This window comes from Scyliorhinus torazame, chromosome 10 (assembly GCF_047496885.1).
Source record: "Scyliorhinus torazame isolate Kashiwa2021f chromosome 10, sScyTor2.1, whole genome shotgun sequence".
In the NCBI taxonomy this organism is placed as follows: Eukaryota; Metazoa; Chordata; class Chondrichthyes; order Carcharhiniformes; family Scyliorhinidae; genus Scyliorhinus; species Scyliorhinus torazame.
This window is the reverse complement of record NC_092716.1, coordinates 84,936,011-84,955,057: the sequence shown is the minus strand read 5'-3', so window position 1 is coordinate 84,955,057 and position 19,047 is coordinate 84,936,011. Positions and strand designations below refer to the sequence as shown.

The window sequence follows — 19,047 nt, the reverse complement described above, 5'->3', positions numbered from 1 at the left end:
GGGAGGGAGGGAGGGGGAAAAGAAGGGAGGGAGGGAGGGGGAAAAGAAGGGAGGGAGGGAGGGGGGAAAAGAAGGGAGGGAGGGAGGGGGGAAAAGAAGGGAGGGAGGGAGGGGGGAAAAGAAGGGAGGGAGGGAGGGGGGAAAAGAAGGGAGGGAGGGAGGGGGGAAAAGAAGGGAGGGAGGGAGGGGGGAAAAGAAGGGAGGGAGGGAGGGGGGAAAAGAAGGGAGGGAGGGAGGGGGGAAAAGAAGGGAGGGAGGGAGGGGGGAAAAGAAGGGAGGGAGGGAGGGGGGAAAAGAAGGGAGGGAGGGAGGGGGGGAAAAGAAGGGAGGGAGGGAGGGGGGGAAAAGAAGGGAGGGAGGGAGGGGGGGAAAAGAAGGGAGGGAGGGAGGGGGGAAAAGAAGGGAGGGAGGGAGGGGGGAAAAGAAGGGAGGGAGGGAGGGGGGAAAAGAAGGGAGGGAGGGAGGGGGGAAAAGAAGGGAGGGAGGGAGGGGGGAAAAGAAGGGAGGGAGGGAGGGGGGAAAAGAAGGGAGGGAGGGAGGGGGGAAAAGAAGGGAGGGAGGGAGGGGGGAAAAGAAGGGAGGGAGGGAGGGGGGAAAAGAAGGGAGGGAAGGAGGGGGGAAAAGAAGGGAGGGAGGGAGGAAAAGAAGGGAGGGAGGGAGGGAGGGGGGAAAAGAAGGGAGGGAGGGAGGGGGGAAAAGAAGGGAGGGAGGGAGGGGGGAAAAGAAGGGAGGGAGGGAGGGGGGAAAAGAAGGGAGGGAGGGAGGGGGAAAAGAAGGGAGGGAGGGAGGGGGGAAAGGGAGGGAGGGAGGGGGGAAAAGAAGGGAGGGAGGGAGGGGGGAAAAGAAGGGAGGGAGGGAGGGGGAAAAGAAGGGAGGGAGGGGGGAGAAAAGAAGGGAGGGAGGGGGGAGAAGAAGGGAGGGAGGGGGAGAAAGAAGGGAGGGAGGGGGGAAAAGAAGGGAGGGAGGGGGGAGAAAGAAGGGAGGGAGGGGGGGAAAAGAAGGGAGGGAGGGGGGAAAAGAAGAAAAGAAAGAGAACGAGGAAAAGAAAGGGAACGAGGAAAAGAAAGGGAACGAGGAAAAGAAAGGGAGGGTGGAAGCGAAATAAAGGGTAGATGGGGATAAAAAGGAGAGAGGGGAGTTAGGGAGGATGAGCAATGGAGTGAGCTTTAAGGCCAATCAACAACAGTATTCATTGTGCACTCCCCACCCAAAGAACAGAGCCCAGGTCAGGCTATAAATCACGACCCGAGTTGCTGTAGTTTAGCAGAGAACTTAAAACTTGTTCTATCTCATTCGTCTCACAAATGAACGTATGATGGACCTTTCCAAAAACCTGACTCAGGTCCATATCGGCTTCATCAAATGCGCTAAGCCCATCTTGTTACCTGCTCAAATCAAGTTAGTTGGACACAACCTGGGACCACAGAAATGTTACAGCACATAAGGGGCCATTCAGCCCATCTTGTCCATGACGACCCAAAGACACCCAAGGTGTCCTTTCTAATCCCATCTTCCTGCACACCTTCTCTTAACAAATCCATGCTGACTGCCCTTGATTAAACCACGGCTTTATTCATAACAATTAATATTCAGGTTTATATTCTCAAATACTACCTAACAATTCACTTCACCCAAATTAGACCAAAGTTCATAACTTCTTCCATGTTCAGTCTGCAACAACTGAGCTTCCTAGCTGCCGCACCTCTCTGCAAACCCATACACTTGCAGCATTAATACAGGAGTAACTTTGTACGGTAACAATAGCAATCAAATTCATAACAAATAATGCAGATTAATTGTCTATACAAGGATACTGTATTTTCCCATTTTCTTCATTAAGTTGCCAGACGAACAGGTTGCCCGCCTCATCGACACAGGCTAGTTGATTCGAGTTGAGGTGTGCAAAACTCAAATCAGCAACTCCCCCAGTAAATCCTTTCAGTAAAGTCCGTTCAGCCATTCCGACGCTCAATACACGTACCATTCCAATGCCATTAGCCCCTGTGCCAACCAAATTAAAAACATTCAGCTTCCATGTAAACATATAAATCAATGCTGTTCAACCATATAAAACTATGAATTAACAGTGTTCACGTTACACTTTGATATAAACACTTTGCATAACAGTAATTTAATTTCATAGTTATTCAATACACAAATTGAATTGCTTTAGATGTATCCGTAACTAAATGTATACACTAATTCCAAAATACCAACAGGTAGGCTCTTCAGGGTTTTTCCAAAATGTCACAATGCTACTCTAATTCTCAAACATTAAATAATTATCAAAAACTACTGCCAAATTCAAATGTAGTTTCATGGGGTACTAGTGGTGTTCTCTCGGTTCCAACAGAGGAATTTTAGATTTTGCAATCCTAAATATTCCCACTAATAGCGAATCTAGCCGACAGTTCATGAAACCATGCATGGTTCTTTTGGAAGACCACATCTATCCACTAGGTATGCATCTTTCTCACCTCTGATAACATATGCCAGATACTGATTGGACACTGCTATGAGGTTACCATAGTAGTATTTCTGCTCCCATTCATACTTTGCCACGGGTTGTATTTTCACCTGAAAAAGAATACATCAGTTAGTTTGTCACAATAAAAACCTCCCAACCACATTCATGGCACTCAATCTCATCTTTCTAGCCTTCCAATGTAGAACTATAGAATTCTACAGTGCAGGAGGAGGCCATTCGGCCCATCAATCAAGTCTGCACTGACCCTCTGAAAGAGCGCCCTACATAGGTCCACCCCTCACCCTATCCCTGTAACCCCACCCAACTTGCACATCTTTGGACACAGAGGAGCAATTTAAGGATGACCAATTCACCTAACCTGCACATCTTTGGACTGTGGGGGAAACCAGAACACCCGGAGGAAACCCACGCAGACACAGGGAGAACGTGCAAACTCCAAAGCCGGAATCGAACCCGGGTCCCTGACGCTGTGAGGCAGCAGTGCTAGCCACTGTGCCACTCCCAATATTTCTAGACCTGCTTTCTCACATCACTAAAAAAACTCATACAGATAGATCATCTCAGTTGTTAATCTATCATGCTCTGTGCACTTCAGCACAAACTCGGGTGGGAAAGCTGCACATTTTTCTAACAATAATTAATATCTTTATTATTTTCACAAGTAGGCTGACATTAACACTGCAATGAAGTTACTGTGAAAAGCCCCTGGTCGCCACACCCCGGCGCCTGTTCGGGTACACTGAGGGAGAAGTCAGAAAGTCGAATTCACCTAACAAGCACGTCTTTCCGGACTTGTGGGGGAAACCAGTGCACCGGAGGAAACCCAGGCAGGCACGGGGAGAACGTGCAGACTCCGTACAGACAGTAACCCAAGCCGGAATCGAACCTGGTACCCTGGCGCTGTGAAGCAACAGTGCAAACTCCCTGAGGAGTCAATCGCAATCTCTTCCAAGTCCATTGAAACGTACCAATGAAAGATTTTCCAATAGTAGGCTCTCCATTGTGAGCTGCAGCATGAACAGGACAACACATTCAACAGCTGGTCACAGTGAAACTCGAATCAACATTGGCACTCACTACTAGGAAAGCACTACTCTTCAATTCTTGCAAATGCTAAACTTGAAATAATCAAGTTGAGATCAAACATTAAAATAAGCATTTTAATGTTTGGCTTCAATTTGTTTTCATCAACAGTTGCAATTGAGCTTTCAGGCTGTGTAGAATACAAAAAAGGCTGCATTATACAGAGACTGTGCTGAGTTCATGCAAACATCATTCGAAGCAATATTGATTTTACATTGAAGATGCATTACTATGTTGTTTGAAATCAGTACTGATTTACAATAATCAACAATTTTTGGGATGAACAACATTTTATTCCATTATATTGCCCTCAAAGATTACCATAGACCACAACGTAAAGCCTCAAAAAAAACCTTCCAAAGACAAGGTTTGATTTATACACCATGGAGGAAACATGAACCAGCATTGTTGGTGCAGATGGTCACCAGTTTTAAACGTGAAATAAAAAAAAACATAGCACCGATCATTCAAATTAAATCATGTGACATTTTTATTGAAGAATTTATTCTACAAGGATATCTTTAACCACCATGAAATGTTTTAAAAACCATCAATTTAATTGTCTTCGGCATCCGACACAAAGGTTGCACCAAATGAATTCCGTATCACTTCGGCTATGGCATCATTCTGAGGATCCCACTCTGGATCAGATGTGGTGCTTTTAGTTTCAGAATCCTCGCTTCAGAACAAATTATTTTCCTCTTCATTCGTCGAATTCGATACTTTACATTTTTTGAATAATCGGATGACAGCTTGGACATTAATAGCATTCCATGGTTTGATGACGAAACCATAAAACATCAAGCGGGGTCGCACAAATATTTCCAGTTTTTGAAGGTTTTCGCTGCATCAACCATCCATCTATTCCACTGCTTGCCAAAGTTTTGCCCCGACTATGACTGCATTTTATAATGCTCGGAATTTGGTATGACCTCAGAGTGACAACAAGGGTCGTGGCAGATCAGTTGTTGAGCAGGGACAATTGGTTTTGTTCACAACAGCTTTGCAAACCTTGATGGGGCCGTGGACTAAGGGTCCGTAATGCAGCGTCAGTACTGCTCCCGCGACTATCCTGCGGTGCACAAAGTACCTCCTCCAATAAGAGTATGTCCAAGGAAGTCCCTGATTGGTTAAAGCACTGAACGGCCAATCAAGGCACTGACCAATCAGGGCAGCAAAATGCAGTCCCACAGAAGCCATCTGAGAAACCGATCTCATTGCCATTGCTTGGGCAGCACGGTGGAGCAGTGGGTTAGCCCTGCTGCCTCACGGCGCCAAGGTACAACAAAGAACAAAGAACAAAGAAATGTACAGCACAGGAACAGGCCCTTCGGCCCTCCAAGCCCGTGCCGACCATACTGCCCGACTAAACTACAATCTTCTACACTTCCTGGGTCCGTATCCTTCTATTCCCATCCTATTCATATATTTGTCAAGATGCCCCTTAAATGTCCCTATCGTCCCTGCCTCCACTACCTCCTCCGGTAGTGAGTTCCAGGCACCCACTACCCTCTGCGTAAAAAACTTGCCTCGTACATCTACTCTAAACTTTGCCCCTCTCACCTTAAACCTATGCCCCCTAGTAATTGACCCCTCTACCCTGGGGAAAAGCCTCTGACTATCCAAAAGAGATAGGTACCAGGTACCAGGTTCAATCCCGGCTCTGGGTCACTGTCCGTGTGGAGTCTGCACATTCTCCCCGTGTTTGCGTGGGTTTTGCCACCACAACCCAAAGATGTGCAGGGTAGGTGGATTGGCCACACTAAATTGCCCCTTAATTGGAAAAAATGAATTGGGTACTCTAAATTTATATTAAAAAAACAATTGCCATTGCTGCCTCAGAGCTTGTGACTCTGAATGATTGGCCCATCTGAGAAACAAATCTCATTGCCATTGCTAGGGCAGCCAAATTTGAGGAGGATGCTCCACAATCCCTCACGGTTGATAAAGCTGAAGGCCTTTGAGAGATTGAAGGCGGCCATGTATACAGAGGTTGATGCTGCTCTCTGCACTTTTCCTGGATTTGTTGCGCAATGAAGATCATGTCCATTGATGCTCTTGATGGGCGGATGCCGCCCTGAGATTCATGGACGGAGCTCTTCAGCCACTGGGAGGCAGCAGGCGAGGAGTATTCTCGTGATGACATTTCCGATGTCCGATGGAGGAGAGTAGGGAAACCCCTCTATAATTTCCACAGTTGGACCAGTCTCCTTTCTTGAAGATGGTCACAGTTAAAGCATCTAAGATCATCCGGCATGCTCTCTTCCTTCCAGACAAGGGTGAGGAGGTTGTGGATTCTTGTCAAGAGTGCATCTCCGCCACATTTTAGCACTTCTGCAGGGATTCCAACGGCGCCAAAGGCCTTGTTGTACTTCAGCTGTTGGATGGCTTTTCGGCCTCACAGCAAGCTGGGGCTGCACTGAGATGGCGGTGGGTAGCGTGTTGCAGGATGTCGTCGAGAACACTTGTGTCAAAAGCTGTGTCTTGGTTGGAGGGCCTCGATGTGCTCTCTCCAGTGGGCGTTACCTTTGGTGAGCGCCTCTGTTTCTGGCTCTCAGTGGAGTGGGTCCTTGAGTACTTGGACTGTAGATGCTTTTGATTGCACTGAAGAAGCCGCGCACATCGTGGTTGTCGGTGAGTTGCCGAGTCTCCTGCGCTCTTTCCACCCACCATCTGTTCTTTAGGTCGCAGGTTCTTGGTCGCATCTCGGCCTTCAGTTGCATATAGGCTTGTTGCATCTCCCTCCGGTTTTGGTGGAGCTACCAGTTCAGGAACGCGTTGCACTCAAGGAGATCCTCGATCTCCTGATCGTTCTCGTTGAACCAGTCTTGGTGCTTCTCGGTCAAGAGCCCAAGCATCTGCTCACAGGTGCTGCACGTCTTCACAGGTCTGCTCATTTCCTGTGGTTTTCATCAGAACTGTTTCCGAACCTTTCCACTCCAGTGGTTAGTTGCCGGGCTTATCAAAATTCATGGGTATTTCAGCCACCTTGCCAATGTGACATAATGGATAGTCCTATTTTTGCCGCTGTCTGATAATGAATCGCTGGAAATTGGTCATTTTGGCACAGAAGCCTTTTCGTAGTCTCTGAGCGATGTTGGCCACCTGCTGCAACACTAAATGTACTGATCCCCTGAAGTAATGATGCCAGTTAATTGCTCTGAAATCTTTGCTGGACTCGGCATTTGATTTGACCCATTTAAGTGCACATATACACACAGCATTTCTGGTGACAATGTGACAAATCGGACAATTTTCCAGAACCCATTGCGATACATGCTTCTCAGGATCAGGTCAGTAGCTGCTCCCTGTTCTCATGGCACATTTGGTCTTGAGCATCTTTTCGGGCTGATTCTTCCTTCTTCCATTCTCACACCAGAGTTTCACTAACATAGAATTCCCTCGCTGCAGCAGTCATTTGGCAAGTTGGCAAATGTTACAACTTTTAGTTTGAAAGCAACTTCACATTTCATTCTTTTTTCTGTTCGCTTTGTGCGGTCCGCTGTGTGGGCACAGCTTAAACTCCTGCACATCACCTTGGCAACACAGCTCATATCGCCTGCTTGATCCCATGCGCCAACTATTAAATGAATGCATTTCGGAGGTGAAAAATTGAGGCCAATATTTAATGCAAGCATTGCAATCCTTTGCAGAAAAGAGGGGTTGGCATACTCAAAGTCTAAGCTTAAAAATGATTTTTTTTTTGGCACCAAAGGGCATCTTATACGCCATGTGCTGCAGATGTGCCAATGTATAATATTTCAAATAAGTACATTACAGCATTTAAATTTAAAAACAGTCAAAGGCTGCGTTTAACATGTTGAACATTTAGTGCTGTTTAGTGTCTTACCTTGTTGCTACCCCTGGCCTTATTACTGATGCTAGATTCATTGCTTGCCACAATTTCCACTTCTTTAGCAGATATAACACAATTTGAACTGTCATCGCCTGAGAGGTATCTGGAGAAAGACAATCAACTCATCAGTACAGGCCTGTATCCTTAAAACAAAACAAGCATGCTGCCCAGTGGTGCAATGCATTGAATGATACATTAAGAACATTCTCCACAGAATAGCAACATTTTGATTTTGGTTGGTGATTTCTCAATTCACATGAATGATCACAAATCAGATCTCAGCAGGGACAATATCTTTCCTGAGTAGGAAGTAGCAAAAAATTTGAAACCCAAACTCTCACAAAATGTGATTTTACACTGAGAGGTCACCAGCAAAACTCAAACAATCGGGCTTTTGTGCACCCCTTCTGTTTGGGATTTATTTTCTAGGGAAGGACAGAAGTAGTAGGGAATAAAGTACATTAATTAAAAAAGGTACAATTTCCAAACAGAAAATTGCACATTTTACACTAAAATTAAAAAAGTATAACTCATACATCTCCTGATTTTCCTGTATGTTCAGATTGTCCAAATTTGCACTGTTTGAGTCTCTAAGAATGGGCCCATCTCCAGCTGCAATGGGATCTGGAACCAGCAATCCATTCAGTTCTCCATTGTAAGACGCGGATTTCTTTTGGTTGTCAAACGTAGACTCTGATGGAAGGAATTACATTAAATGATCAGAACTTTCAGCGCACTTCAAGTTTTTGATTAGTAAACCACAAAGCATGGAAAGTAGCAAGGTATAAAAAATGCAATTTTGGTTTGAATCAAAATGGTTTACAATTACAGCATGGAAGTGAATATGGATGTAATTACAGTCTTGAAAATTCACTCAGTATTACAAATTGCAATAGCATACCATTGTAACTATTATACATTTGTCAAATAAAACTCAATTTTAATAAGAGCTCAGAAGAGGAAATTTAGTCAGATTCCACAATGGAACTGTTACAAGGTATGGAGTTTGTGGAGGGACCAAAGACAATTACATTAGTCCAAATAATGTTTTACCAGACAATTTTTTTTTTTTTTTAATTTAGAGTACCCAATTCATTTTTTTATCCAATTAAGGGGCAATTTAACGTGGCCAATCCACCTAGCCTGCACATCTTTTGAGTTGTGGGGGCGAAACCTACGCAAACACGGGGAGAATGTGCAAATTTCACACGGACAGTGACCCAGAGCCGGGATCAAACCTAGGATCTCGGCGCCGTGAGGCCGCAGTGCTAACACACTGCGCCACCGTGCTGCCCAACCAGACAAAATTGTGACTCATTTGAGATAAACGAAACCATACAGACAATTTCAGATGGTCACATTGGGTGGAGGAGGGGAACAGTTGGGTATCATAAATATTCACATGGAGGTTGACAATAGTAATCATCTGTATTGTCACAAGTAGGCTTACATTAACACTGCAATGAAGTTACTGAAAAGCCTCTAGTCGCCACATTCCAGCACCTGTTCGGATACACAGAGGGAGAATTCAGAATGTCCAATTCACCCAACATGCACGTCTTTCGGGACTTGTGGGAGGAAACTGGAGCACCCGGTGGAAACCCACACAGACACGGAGAACGTGCAGACTCTGCAATGACCCAAGCCAGGAATCAAACCTGGGACCAGTGTTAACCACTGTACTACCCCGCTTGCTGACAATGTCATCAGGTGAAGTATGTAGATTAGGAAGAATAGACAGCAAGGGTAATTCCATGGAGATTATGCAGGTAACGCTGCTTGGTTTGATTCTTCGTACCTGCAGCAATGACTTCTCTTCCGCATCTCAGGGCAAGCTTCATTTACAACAGTCTGGAATGTTATGCCACTGCACTCTTTGACCAGGAAGTGATGAGGTGTAGTGGATTATAAACCTAGCCCCTTTCTGGGATCAAGCATATTTCTCAGATAATTTACTTGCAATTTAAGGTGAAGAAAGCAAAATCCAAAAGACTGAATGGGTGGGGAGCTCTGGTCCAATTCTCCCCAATGGAAAGAACAAGTTCAGAATATTACCACCCTCCAGACAGCTTTATTAACAAATTCTAGTCAGATATCATCCCGGATATCGTAAGAGTCCAGGGATCCTTCCTTTGTAATGTACCTCTTCAGAGAAGAGTTTACATTCATGAATTAATGACACAGAAGATTCAAATTCCAAACTGCATAGAAGCCTATTAAGTAACTGAATATGCAATTCACAGTTGCTAAAACAGTCAACTGCAATACTGCCTTGTGGCATATTGGGTGCAGGAGCAGAGTTATCCTGAAAGGATTTTAGTCGTGAATGCTGGCAGCAAAGGTTGTCAAGAAGACTAGCCACAGACCCCAAAATCAGAAATTTTAAGATAGAACCACAAAGCAAAAAGTGAGACTTGCATTTATATGCTGCTTTTCACAACCACCGGACATCTCAAAGTGCTTTGCAGACGATGAAAGGGGTCACTGTCATAATGTAGGAAATAGAGTAACAAGTCTGCTCAGCAAAATCCCACAACAGAAATGGGATCTTGACCAGGCAATCTATTTTTATGATGTTGACTGTGGGATAAATATTGACCAGGGAAGCTCCCTGACTCATCAAAATAATGTTATGGGATCTATGGCGCTACACTACATACAGAAGCCACTGGGACCTCAATCGAATGTTCCATCTAAAAGACAGAACGTTCGAAAGTACAGCATTAGTTTCAGCTTTGATTATTTTGTGCTCAAGCTCTAAAGTGGGAATGTCTCAATATTTTCTGTCCTTGTAACAGAATGGGAATCATAGAATCATTATAGTACAGGAGGCCATTCGACCTATCAAGTCTGCACCAACCCTTTGGCAGGGTACCCAACCTAGGTACCTAATCCCTTAACCCAGCAACCCCAACCTAACCTAATCTTTTGGACACGAAGGGGCAATTTATCATGGCCAATCCACTTAACCTGCACACCTTTGGACTGTGGGAGAAAACTGGAGCATCCAGAGGAAATCCACGCAGACACGGAGAGAAAGCGCAAACTCCAAACAGACAGTCACCCAAGGCCAGAATTGAACCCAGGTCCCTGAAACTGTGAGGCAACATTGCCAACACTGTGCCACCATGATAATAATAATCGCTTATTGTCAGAAGTAGGGTTCAATTAAGTTACTGTGAAAAGCCCCTAGTCGGTTTCCAGAGTATGGGTGGGAGAGGGGAGGGTTTCGGATATCTATAAAGAACTCATGGGGTCAGAGGAAACACAGACGGAGGAGCTGAAACACAAATGGACAGAGGAGTTAGGAGGAGAGATAGAGGATGGTCTCTGGGCGGGTGCGTTGACTAGAGTCAACGCAAAAACATCATGCGCCAGGCTCAGCCTGATACAATTTAAGGTCGTTCACCGGGCACACATCACAGTGGCTTGGATGAGCAGGTTCTTTGGGATAGAAGACAGGTGTGCGGGAGGACCAGCAAACCATGTTTGTATGTTCTGGGCATGCCCAAAGTTTACGGGATTCTGGCAGGGCTTTGCGGATGTCATGTCCAAGGTGTTAAAAACAAAGGTAAACCGAGTCCAAAGGTGACGATTTTTGGAGTGTCGGAGGACCCAGGAGTCTAGGAGGAGAAAGAGGCAGATGTTCTGGCCTCCCTGGTAGCCCGGAGACAGATACTATAAGCTTGGGGGGAATCAAAGCCCCCGAAGTCAGAGACCTGGCTCACTGACATGGCTAACTTGCTCTGTCTGGAGAAAATCAAGATCACCCTGAGAGGGTCAATGTCAGGGTTCATCCGGAGGTGGCAGCCTTTCGTCGACTACTTTTGGGGGAGGGGGGGCTGTGCTAAAGGAATTCATAACTGAAAATGTATAGTACTGATTCAGATTGCAGGTACAAGAACAGTTTATGATCGATTTCAGGCAGAGTAACAATCTGAGCCATTAACTAGTTTCTTTGCTCTTAATGAAACCACTTAGGAAGACTACCAGCATGTTGACTGTTAGTGCACTTGTGTTTTAGCTTAATACGTTTATCTTAAACACGTTTTAGCATGATGTTAAGGGTAAGAAACTTGGCATGGATAGAGGATTGGCTGACTGGCAGAAGGTGGGGATAAAGGGGTCCTTTTCAGGATGGCAGCCAGTGACTAGTGGTGTGCCTCAGGGGTCTGTGCTGGGACCACCCTTTCTCAATATACATTAATAACCTGGAGGAAGGAGCTGAAGGCACTGTTACTAACTTTGCAGATGATACAAACATATGTAGAGGGACAGGTTGTATTGAGGAAGCAGGGTGGCTGTTGGACATGGACAGGCTAGGAGAGTGGGCAAAGTGGCAGATGGAATACAATGTGGAAAAGTGTGAGGTTATGCACTTTGGAAGGAAGAATGGAGATATACACTATTTTCTAAATGGGGAAATGCTTAGGAAATCAGAAGCACAAAGGGACTTGGGAGTCCTTGTTCAAGGTTCTCTTAAGGTTAACGTGCAGGTTCAGTTGGCAGTTAGGAATGCAAATACAATGTTAGCATTCATGTCGAGAGGGCTAGAATACAAGACCAGGGATGTACTTCTGAGGCTGTATAAGGCTCTGGTCAGACCCCATTCGGAGTATTGTGAGCAGTTTTGGGCCCCGTATCTAAGGAAGGATGTGCTGGCCTTGCAAAGGGTCCAGAGGAGGTTCACAAGAATAATCCATGGAATGAAGAGCTTGTCGTATGAGGAATGGTTGAGGATTCTGGGTCTGTACTCGTTGGAGTTTAGAAGGAAGGGGGGGGAAATCTTATTGAAACTTATAGGATACTGTAAGGCCTGGATAGAGTGGACGTGGAGAGGATGTTTCCACTTGGGAAAAACTAGAAGCAGAGGACACAATCCCAGATTAAAGGGATGATCCTTTAAAACAAAGATGAGGAGGAATTTCTTCAACCAGATGGTGGTGAATCTGTGGAACTCTTTGCCGCAGAAGGCTGTGGAGGCCAAATCACTGAGTGTCTTTAAGACCGAGATAGATAGGTTCTCGATTAATAAGGGGATCGGGGGTTATGGGAAGAAGGCAGGTGAATGAGAAACATATCAGTCATGATTGAATGCGGAGCAGACTCGATGGCTCAAATGGCCCAATTCTACTCCGATGTCAAAGAACAAAGAAAGGTACAGCACAAGAACAGGCCCTTTGGCCCTCCAAAGCTGCGCCGACCATGCTGCCCGTCTGAACTAAAATCTGCTACACTTCTAGGGTCCGTATCCCTCCATTCCCATCCTATTCATGTATTTGTCAAGCTGCCCCTTAAACGTCACTATCTTCCATGCTTCCACCACCTCCTCCGGCAGCGACTTCCAGGCACCCATTACCCTCTCTGTAAAAAAACTTGCCTCGCACATCTCCTCTAAACTTTGCCCCTCGTACCTTAAACCTACGCCCCCAAGTAATTGACCCCTCGACCCTGTGAAAAAGTCTCTGACTATCCACTCTGTCTATGCCCCTCATAATTTTGTAGACCTCTATCAGGTCGCCCCTCAACCTCCGTCGTTCCAGCGAGAACAAACCAAGTTTATTCAACCTCTCCTATGCCCCTCCATACCAGGCAACATCCTGGTAAATCTCTTCTGCACCCTCTCTAAAGCCTCACATCCTTTTGGTAGTGTGGCGACTAGAATTGAACACTATTCTCCAAGTGTGGCCGAACTAAGGTTCTATACAGCTGCAACATGACTTGCCAATTTTTATACTCAATGCCCCGGCCATTGAAAGCAAGCATGCCGTATGCCTTCTTGACTACCTTCTCCACCTGTGTTGCCCCTTTCAGTGACCTGTGCACCAAGATCTCTTGAGGGTTCTACCATTCTCTGTTTATTCCCTACCTGTATTAGACCTTCCAAAATGCATTACCTCACATTTGTCCAAAGGTCCCAGCACTGATCCCTGCGGAACACCACTAGTCACAGCCCTCCAATCAGAAAAGCACCCTTCCATTGCTACTCTCTGCCTTCTATGACCTAGCCAGTTCTGTATCCATTTTGCCAGCTAACCTCTGATCCTGTATGACTTCACCTTTTGTACCAGTCTGCCATGAGGGACCTTGTCAAAGGCCTTACTAAAGTCCATGTAGACAACATACACTGCCCTACCTGCATCAATCATCTTTGTGACCTCCTCGAAAAACTCTATCAAGTTAGTGAGACACGACGACCCCTTCACAAAACCGTGCTGCCTCTCGTTAATACGACCCCTTGCTTCCAAATGGGAGTAGATCCTGTCTCGAAGAATTCTCTCCAGTAATTTCCCTACCACTGACGTAAGGCTCACCGGCCTCTGGTTCACTGGATTATCCTTGCTACCCTTCTTAACCAAAGGAACAACATTGGCTATTTTCCAGTCCTCCGGGCCATCACCTGAAGACAGTGAGGATCCAAAAATTTCTGTCAAGGCCTCAGCAATTTCCTCTCTCGCCTCCTTCAGTATTCTGGGGTAGATCGCATCAGGCCCTGGGGACTTATCCACCGTAATATTTTTCAAGGCGCCCAACACCTCGTCTTTTTGGATCTCAACGTGACCCAGGCTATCTACACACCCTTTACCAGACTCAGCATCCACCAATTCCTTCTCTTTGGTGAATACTGATGCAAAGTATTCATTTAGTACCTCGCCCATTTCCTCTGGCTCCACACACAGATTTCCTCCCCTGTCTTTCAGTGGGCCAACCCTTTCCCTGGCTACCCTCTTGTATTTTTTTTTTATGTACATGTAAAAAAAACCGTGGGATTTTCCTTAACCCTATTTGCCAATGACTTTTCGTGACCCCTTTTAGCTCTCCTGACTCCTTGCTTAAGTTCCTTCCTACTTTCCTTACATTCCACACAGGCTTTGTCTGTTCCCAGACTTCTAGCCCTGACAAATGCCCCCTTTTTCTTTTTGACAAGGCGTACAATATCCCTCGTTATCCAAGGATCGTGAAATTTGCCATATTTATCCTTCTTCCTCACAGGAACATGCCGGTCCTGAATTCCTTTCAACTGACATTTGAAAGCCTCCCACATGTCAGATGTTGATTTACCCTCAAACATCCGCCCCCAATCTATGTTCTTCAGTTCCCACCTAATATTGTTATAATTAGCCCTCCCCCAATTTAGCACATTCACCCAAGGACCACTCTAATCCTTGTCCACCAGCACTTTAAAACTTACCAAATTGTGGTCACTGTTCCCGAAATGCTCCCCTACTGAAACTTCTACCACCTGGCCAGGCTCATTCTCCAATACCAGGTCCAGTACAGCCCCTTCCCTAGTTGGACTATCTACATATTGTTTTAAGAAGCCCTCCTGGATGCTCCTTACAAACTCTGCCCCGTCCAAGCCCCTAGCACTAAGCGAGTCCCAGTCAATATTGGGGAAGTTAAAGTCTCCTATCACAACGTTGTTTGTTTTGCTCCTTTCCAAAATCTGTCTACATATCTGCTCCTCTATCTCCTGCTGGCTGTTGGGTGGCCTGTAGTAAACCCCCAACATTGTGACTGCACCCTTCTTATTCCTGATCTCTTCCCATATAGCCTCGCTGCCCTCTGAGGTGTCTTCCCACAGTACAGCTGTAATATTCTCCCTAATCAGTAGCGCAACTCCTCCGCCCCTTTTACCTCCCCCTCTATCCCGCCTGAAACATCTAAATCCTGGAATGTTTAGCTGCCAATCCTGTCCTTCCCTCAACCAGGTCTCTGTAATGGCAACAACATCATAGTTCCAAGTACTAATCCAAGCTCTACGTTCATCTGCCTTACATGTTGTACTTCTTGCATTAAAACATATGCACTTCAGGCCACCAGTCCCGCTGTTTTCAGCAACATCTCCCTGTCTGCTCTTCCTCAGAGCCATGGTGGCCCTATTTCCTAGTTCTCCCTCAATTTTGTCACCTTCTGACCTATTGCTCTGGTACCCACCCCCCTACCATACTAGTTTAAACCCTCCCATGTGACACTAGCAAACCTCGCGGCCAGGATATTTATGCCTCTCCAGTTTAGATGCAACCCATCCTGCCCCGGAAGAGCTCCCAGTGGTCCAGATAACTGAAACCCACCTTCCCACACCAGCTGTTTAGCTGCTCTATTTTCCTATTTCTAGCCTCACTGGCACGTGGCACAGGGAGTAATCCCGAGATTACAACCCTAGAGGTCCTGTCTTTTAACTTTCTGCCTAGCTCCCTTAACTCCTGCTGCAGGACCTCATCCCCCTTCCTGCCTATGTCGTTAGTAGCAATATGTACCACAACCTCTGCCTGTTTGCCCTCCCCCTTCAGGATGCCCACTACCCGTTCTGAGACATCCTGGACCCTGGCACCAGGGAGGCAACATACCATCCTGGAGTCTCTTTCACATCCACAGAAGCGCCTGACTATAGAGTCCCCTATGACTATTGCTTTCTGCGCTTTGACCTTCCCTGCTCAATATCAGAGCCAGCTGTGGTGCCACTGCTCTGGCTGCTGCTGTTTTCCCCTGATAGGCTACTCTCCTCCTCCTCCACCCCCCCCCCCCCCCCCCCAAGACAGGCTACTCTCCCCTCTCTTCCCCCCCCCCCCCCCCCCCAGACAGGCTACTCTCCCCTCTCTTCCCCCCCCCCCCCAGACAGTATCCAAAGGGGTATAAAAGCAGATGCTGGAATCTGAAACGAAAGAAAATGCTGGAAAATCTCAGCAAGTCTGGCAGCATCTGTAGGGAGAGAAAAGAGCTAACGTTTCAAGTCCGATGACTTTGTCAAAGCTAACAGAGAATGTGGGAAACATTTATACAGTGGAGTGAGAATGAAAGATGAGTCATAGCCACAGAAGCCCAGGAAACCAGGTGCTAATGGCCACAGAAACCAAGGGGAAAGAGTGCTAACGGCAGTCCCCAGAGGGAACAAAAGATGTGAACGGTCAAACAGCAGGGAAACTAACATCAGAGGATGAACTGTAGGTGTGGGGGGAGGGGGGAAGCAAAGAGGAGAAAGGTGCAGGAAAGGTGGATAAGATTGGGGGGGGGGGGGGAAATTAAATGTATATTAAGAAATGGTAAAGAATAGTTAAAATTAATTGAAAACAAATGGGTCGAGGAGGGGCTGATCATCTGAAGTTGTTGAATTCGATGTTCAGGCCAGAAGGCTGCAGCGTGCCTAACCGGAAGATGAGATGCTGTCCCTCCAGTTTGCGTTGCGCTTTCCTGGAACATTGCAGCAGGCCAAGAAGACATGTGGACATGGGAGCAGGGCCGTGTGTTAAAATGGCAAACAACAGGAAGGTCAGGGTCCTGAATGTGCACAGACCGAAGATGCTCAGCAAAGCGATCGCCCAGTCTGTGTTTGGTTTCTCCGATATAGAGACCCCCCCATTGGGAGCAGCGAATGCAGTAGACCAAATTGGAAGAGATGCATGTGAAACGCTGCTTAACCTGGAATGAGTGTATTGGCCTGGAATGTTAAGCATGGAAGAGGTGAAGGGGCAGGTGTTACACCTTCTGCGATTGCATGGGAAGGTGCCACGGGTGATGGGAGAGGTAGTGAGTATGGTGGAGGAGTGGACTAGATTGTCTCGGAGGGAACAGTCTCTGTGGAATGCTGACAGAGGGAGTGAAGGGAAGATGTGTTTGGTGGTGGCATCACGCTGGAGTTGGCAAAAATGGCAGAGGATTATGCTTTGCATACGGAGGCTGGTGGGATGAAATGTGAGAACAAGGGGGACTCTAAAGTGGCTTACCTGTTTGAGAGGGGGAAAACCACAGGGGATTCCTGCACTGACTGCCTGCCCCTTCTGGTGGTCACCCATTTCTCTGCCTGCACCTTGGGTGTGACCACATTTATATAACTGCTATCTATGACGCTTTCCGCCACCTGCATGCTCCTAAGTGAATCCAACTGCTGCTCCAACCGAACCATGTAAATGCTAAATACAGTACTCTCCGATCTCTGGCTTAGATACCCCTCTAAATTATGATTAAGTAACTAATTAATTATGTTTAATTAGTTTAACAATGTTTAATTTTTAAATTTAGTGCAGATTCCCTATCAGCCAATCAGGTCGCAGCTTTCCTGTGATGTCACTTTTCAGTCCCCCCCCACCCCGTCCCCCCCGAAGTCAGATCACTCAGAATAGCAGAATATCTATCACTTACCTGATCCCAAGCTGCTCCCCGGCTCTCTTTCGCTCCCGAAAATGAAGGCCGTTGGAACCTGGGGGTAAGATTTTATATACCCACCTTCCCAGGGTGCTCCCTGGTTTTCTCTCTGCTTCCCGGAATGCACTCTGGATCTCTCCCTGCTGATTACCAGTTACAAAGCCAAACGAAGGAAACAGAACAAAAAGGGGAACAGCACCTCCTCCCACTCCGAATTACCACACTGCCCAAATTACCAAGTTCCAATTTCCACTCTGGCTGTGTCTCACTCACTGAGGCTTTGTCTCCTTCACCTGTGCAAAGCTTACTGAGCTGTCTTGTATACAGAATCCAGCTAAATAAGATGAGTCACACTATTTAAGCTTCAAACAGAAGAATACAATGTACACCCTTGTGCCACTAAACAAGCCTCAGGTGACTGACAGGTAACTGCCTCTCAGCAATTAGGATGGGGGCAGCTTCAGCCAATCAGACACTGAGCTAGACACTGACCTTTTAACTGAATGACAGTTTTGAAGATTTCAATTCACCACTTACCTCTTTAATTACCACACTGCCCAAATTGCCAAGTTCCAATTCCCACTCTGGCTGTGTCTCACTCACTCAGGCTGTCTCTCCAACGCTATGGTCCAATACCAAAAATGTCATGGGATATACAGTTAGAACATTTCTGGCCATACGCAGGGCTATAAATACCGCAGTTCCAGAAACCGCAACTGAATTGTTTGATCAGGTAAATATGTTCACTAAATACCCGGCACCAGCCAAGGCACCTCCCCGCTGGAATTGGTCTGTTGGCGCCGACATCCCGCCGCCGACAAACGAACAAGGGGTCTGGAGCAGGTACCCCGACTACAGGGGCAGGGAGCCTGCTGTCCCGGAGAGAAGTATCCTCTTTCAGGGTGAGTAATCCCCGGGCAGGGCCGAGCCTATTGCCGAGAGAGGGGGTGGTCCGGTCCCTGTTATGTCGCCCACCCCTCCTGGGTCTCCGCAGCGTGTCTGTCTGGAGCCTCTAACCTGAGCTCCCGGCTCTATCCTTACCGCTAACCCGGTCCAGCTTCAGCATGTCCCGCAGGTGCTGCGTCGCGTTCTCGATGTCCATCTTGGAAGCCGAACTGGGTGGCGACGCCATGGCGGCGGCAGCCCGAAAACTAGAGAGTGCGCGCGCATCCGCCCCCGCCAAACTGCCGGCAGCGTCACCGGCAATTCTGTCCCTTCCGGTGTAACCATGAACTCTCCCTCCAGCTACCAACCCCCAGTGTAACATGTCCGCCCCGGAACAGCGCAGCTCAGCAATAAATGATAAACCCGGAGGGGGATGGGATAGCGATTACAAAAACATTTTTTCATTCATAATGAACAATTTTATTTGTTTACATTACGTGTTTGAAGGAAAGAGGCTTTAATTTTTAATGCACTTTTCAGGACATCACAATGTGCTTGACCAAGGGGTACTTTTGAAGCGTAGCCACTGTGG

The 19,047-nt window shown here is 46.8% G+C and overlaps 1 protein-coding gene across 3 annotated transcripts in view; it reads right to left on the bottom strand.

Annotated features, from left to right (window-relative positions):
- Positions 1-18,755, bottom strand: part of edc4 (enhancer of mRNA decapping 4) — a 172,226-nt gene extending 153,471 nt beyond the window's left edge. For 2 of the 3 annotated variants that reach the window (XM_072518357.1, XM_072518358.1), the window contains exons 1-5: positions 18,588-18,722; positions 7,964-8,120; positions 7,422-7,530; positions 2,478-2,577; positions 1,815-2,001 (exon numbers count right to left, since the gene is read on the bottom strand). In XM_072518357.1, coding sequence (XP_072374458.1) covers positions 1,815-2,001; positions 2,478-2,577; positions 7,422-7,530; positions 7,964-8,120; positions 18,588-18,702 — 668 coding nt within the window. In that variant the 5' untranslated portion in view covers positions 18,703-18,722. Of the gene's footprint in view, positions 1-1,814; positions 2,002-2,477; positions 2,578-7,421; positions 7,531-7,963; positions 8,121-18,587 lie in introns of all 3 variants that reach the window. The other variant, XM_072518359.1, reaches the window with a different exon arrangement.
- Between the last annotated feature and the right edge of the window lie 292 nt (positions 18,756-19,047).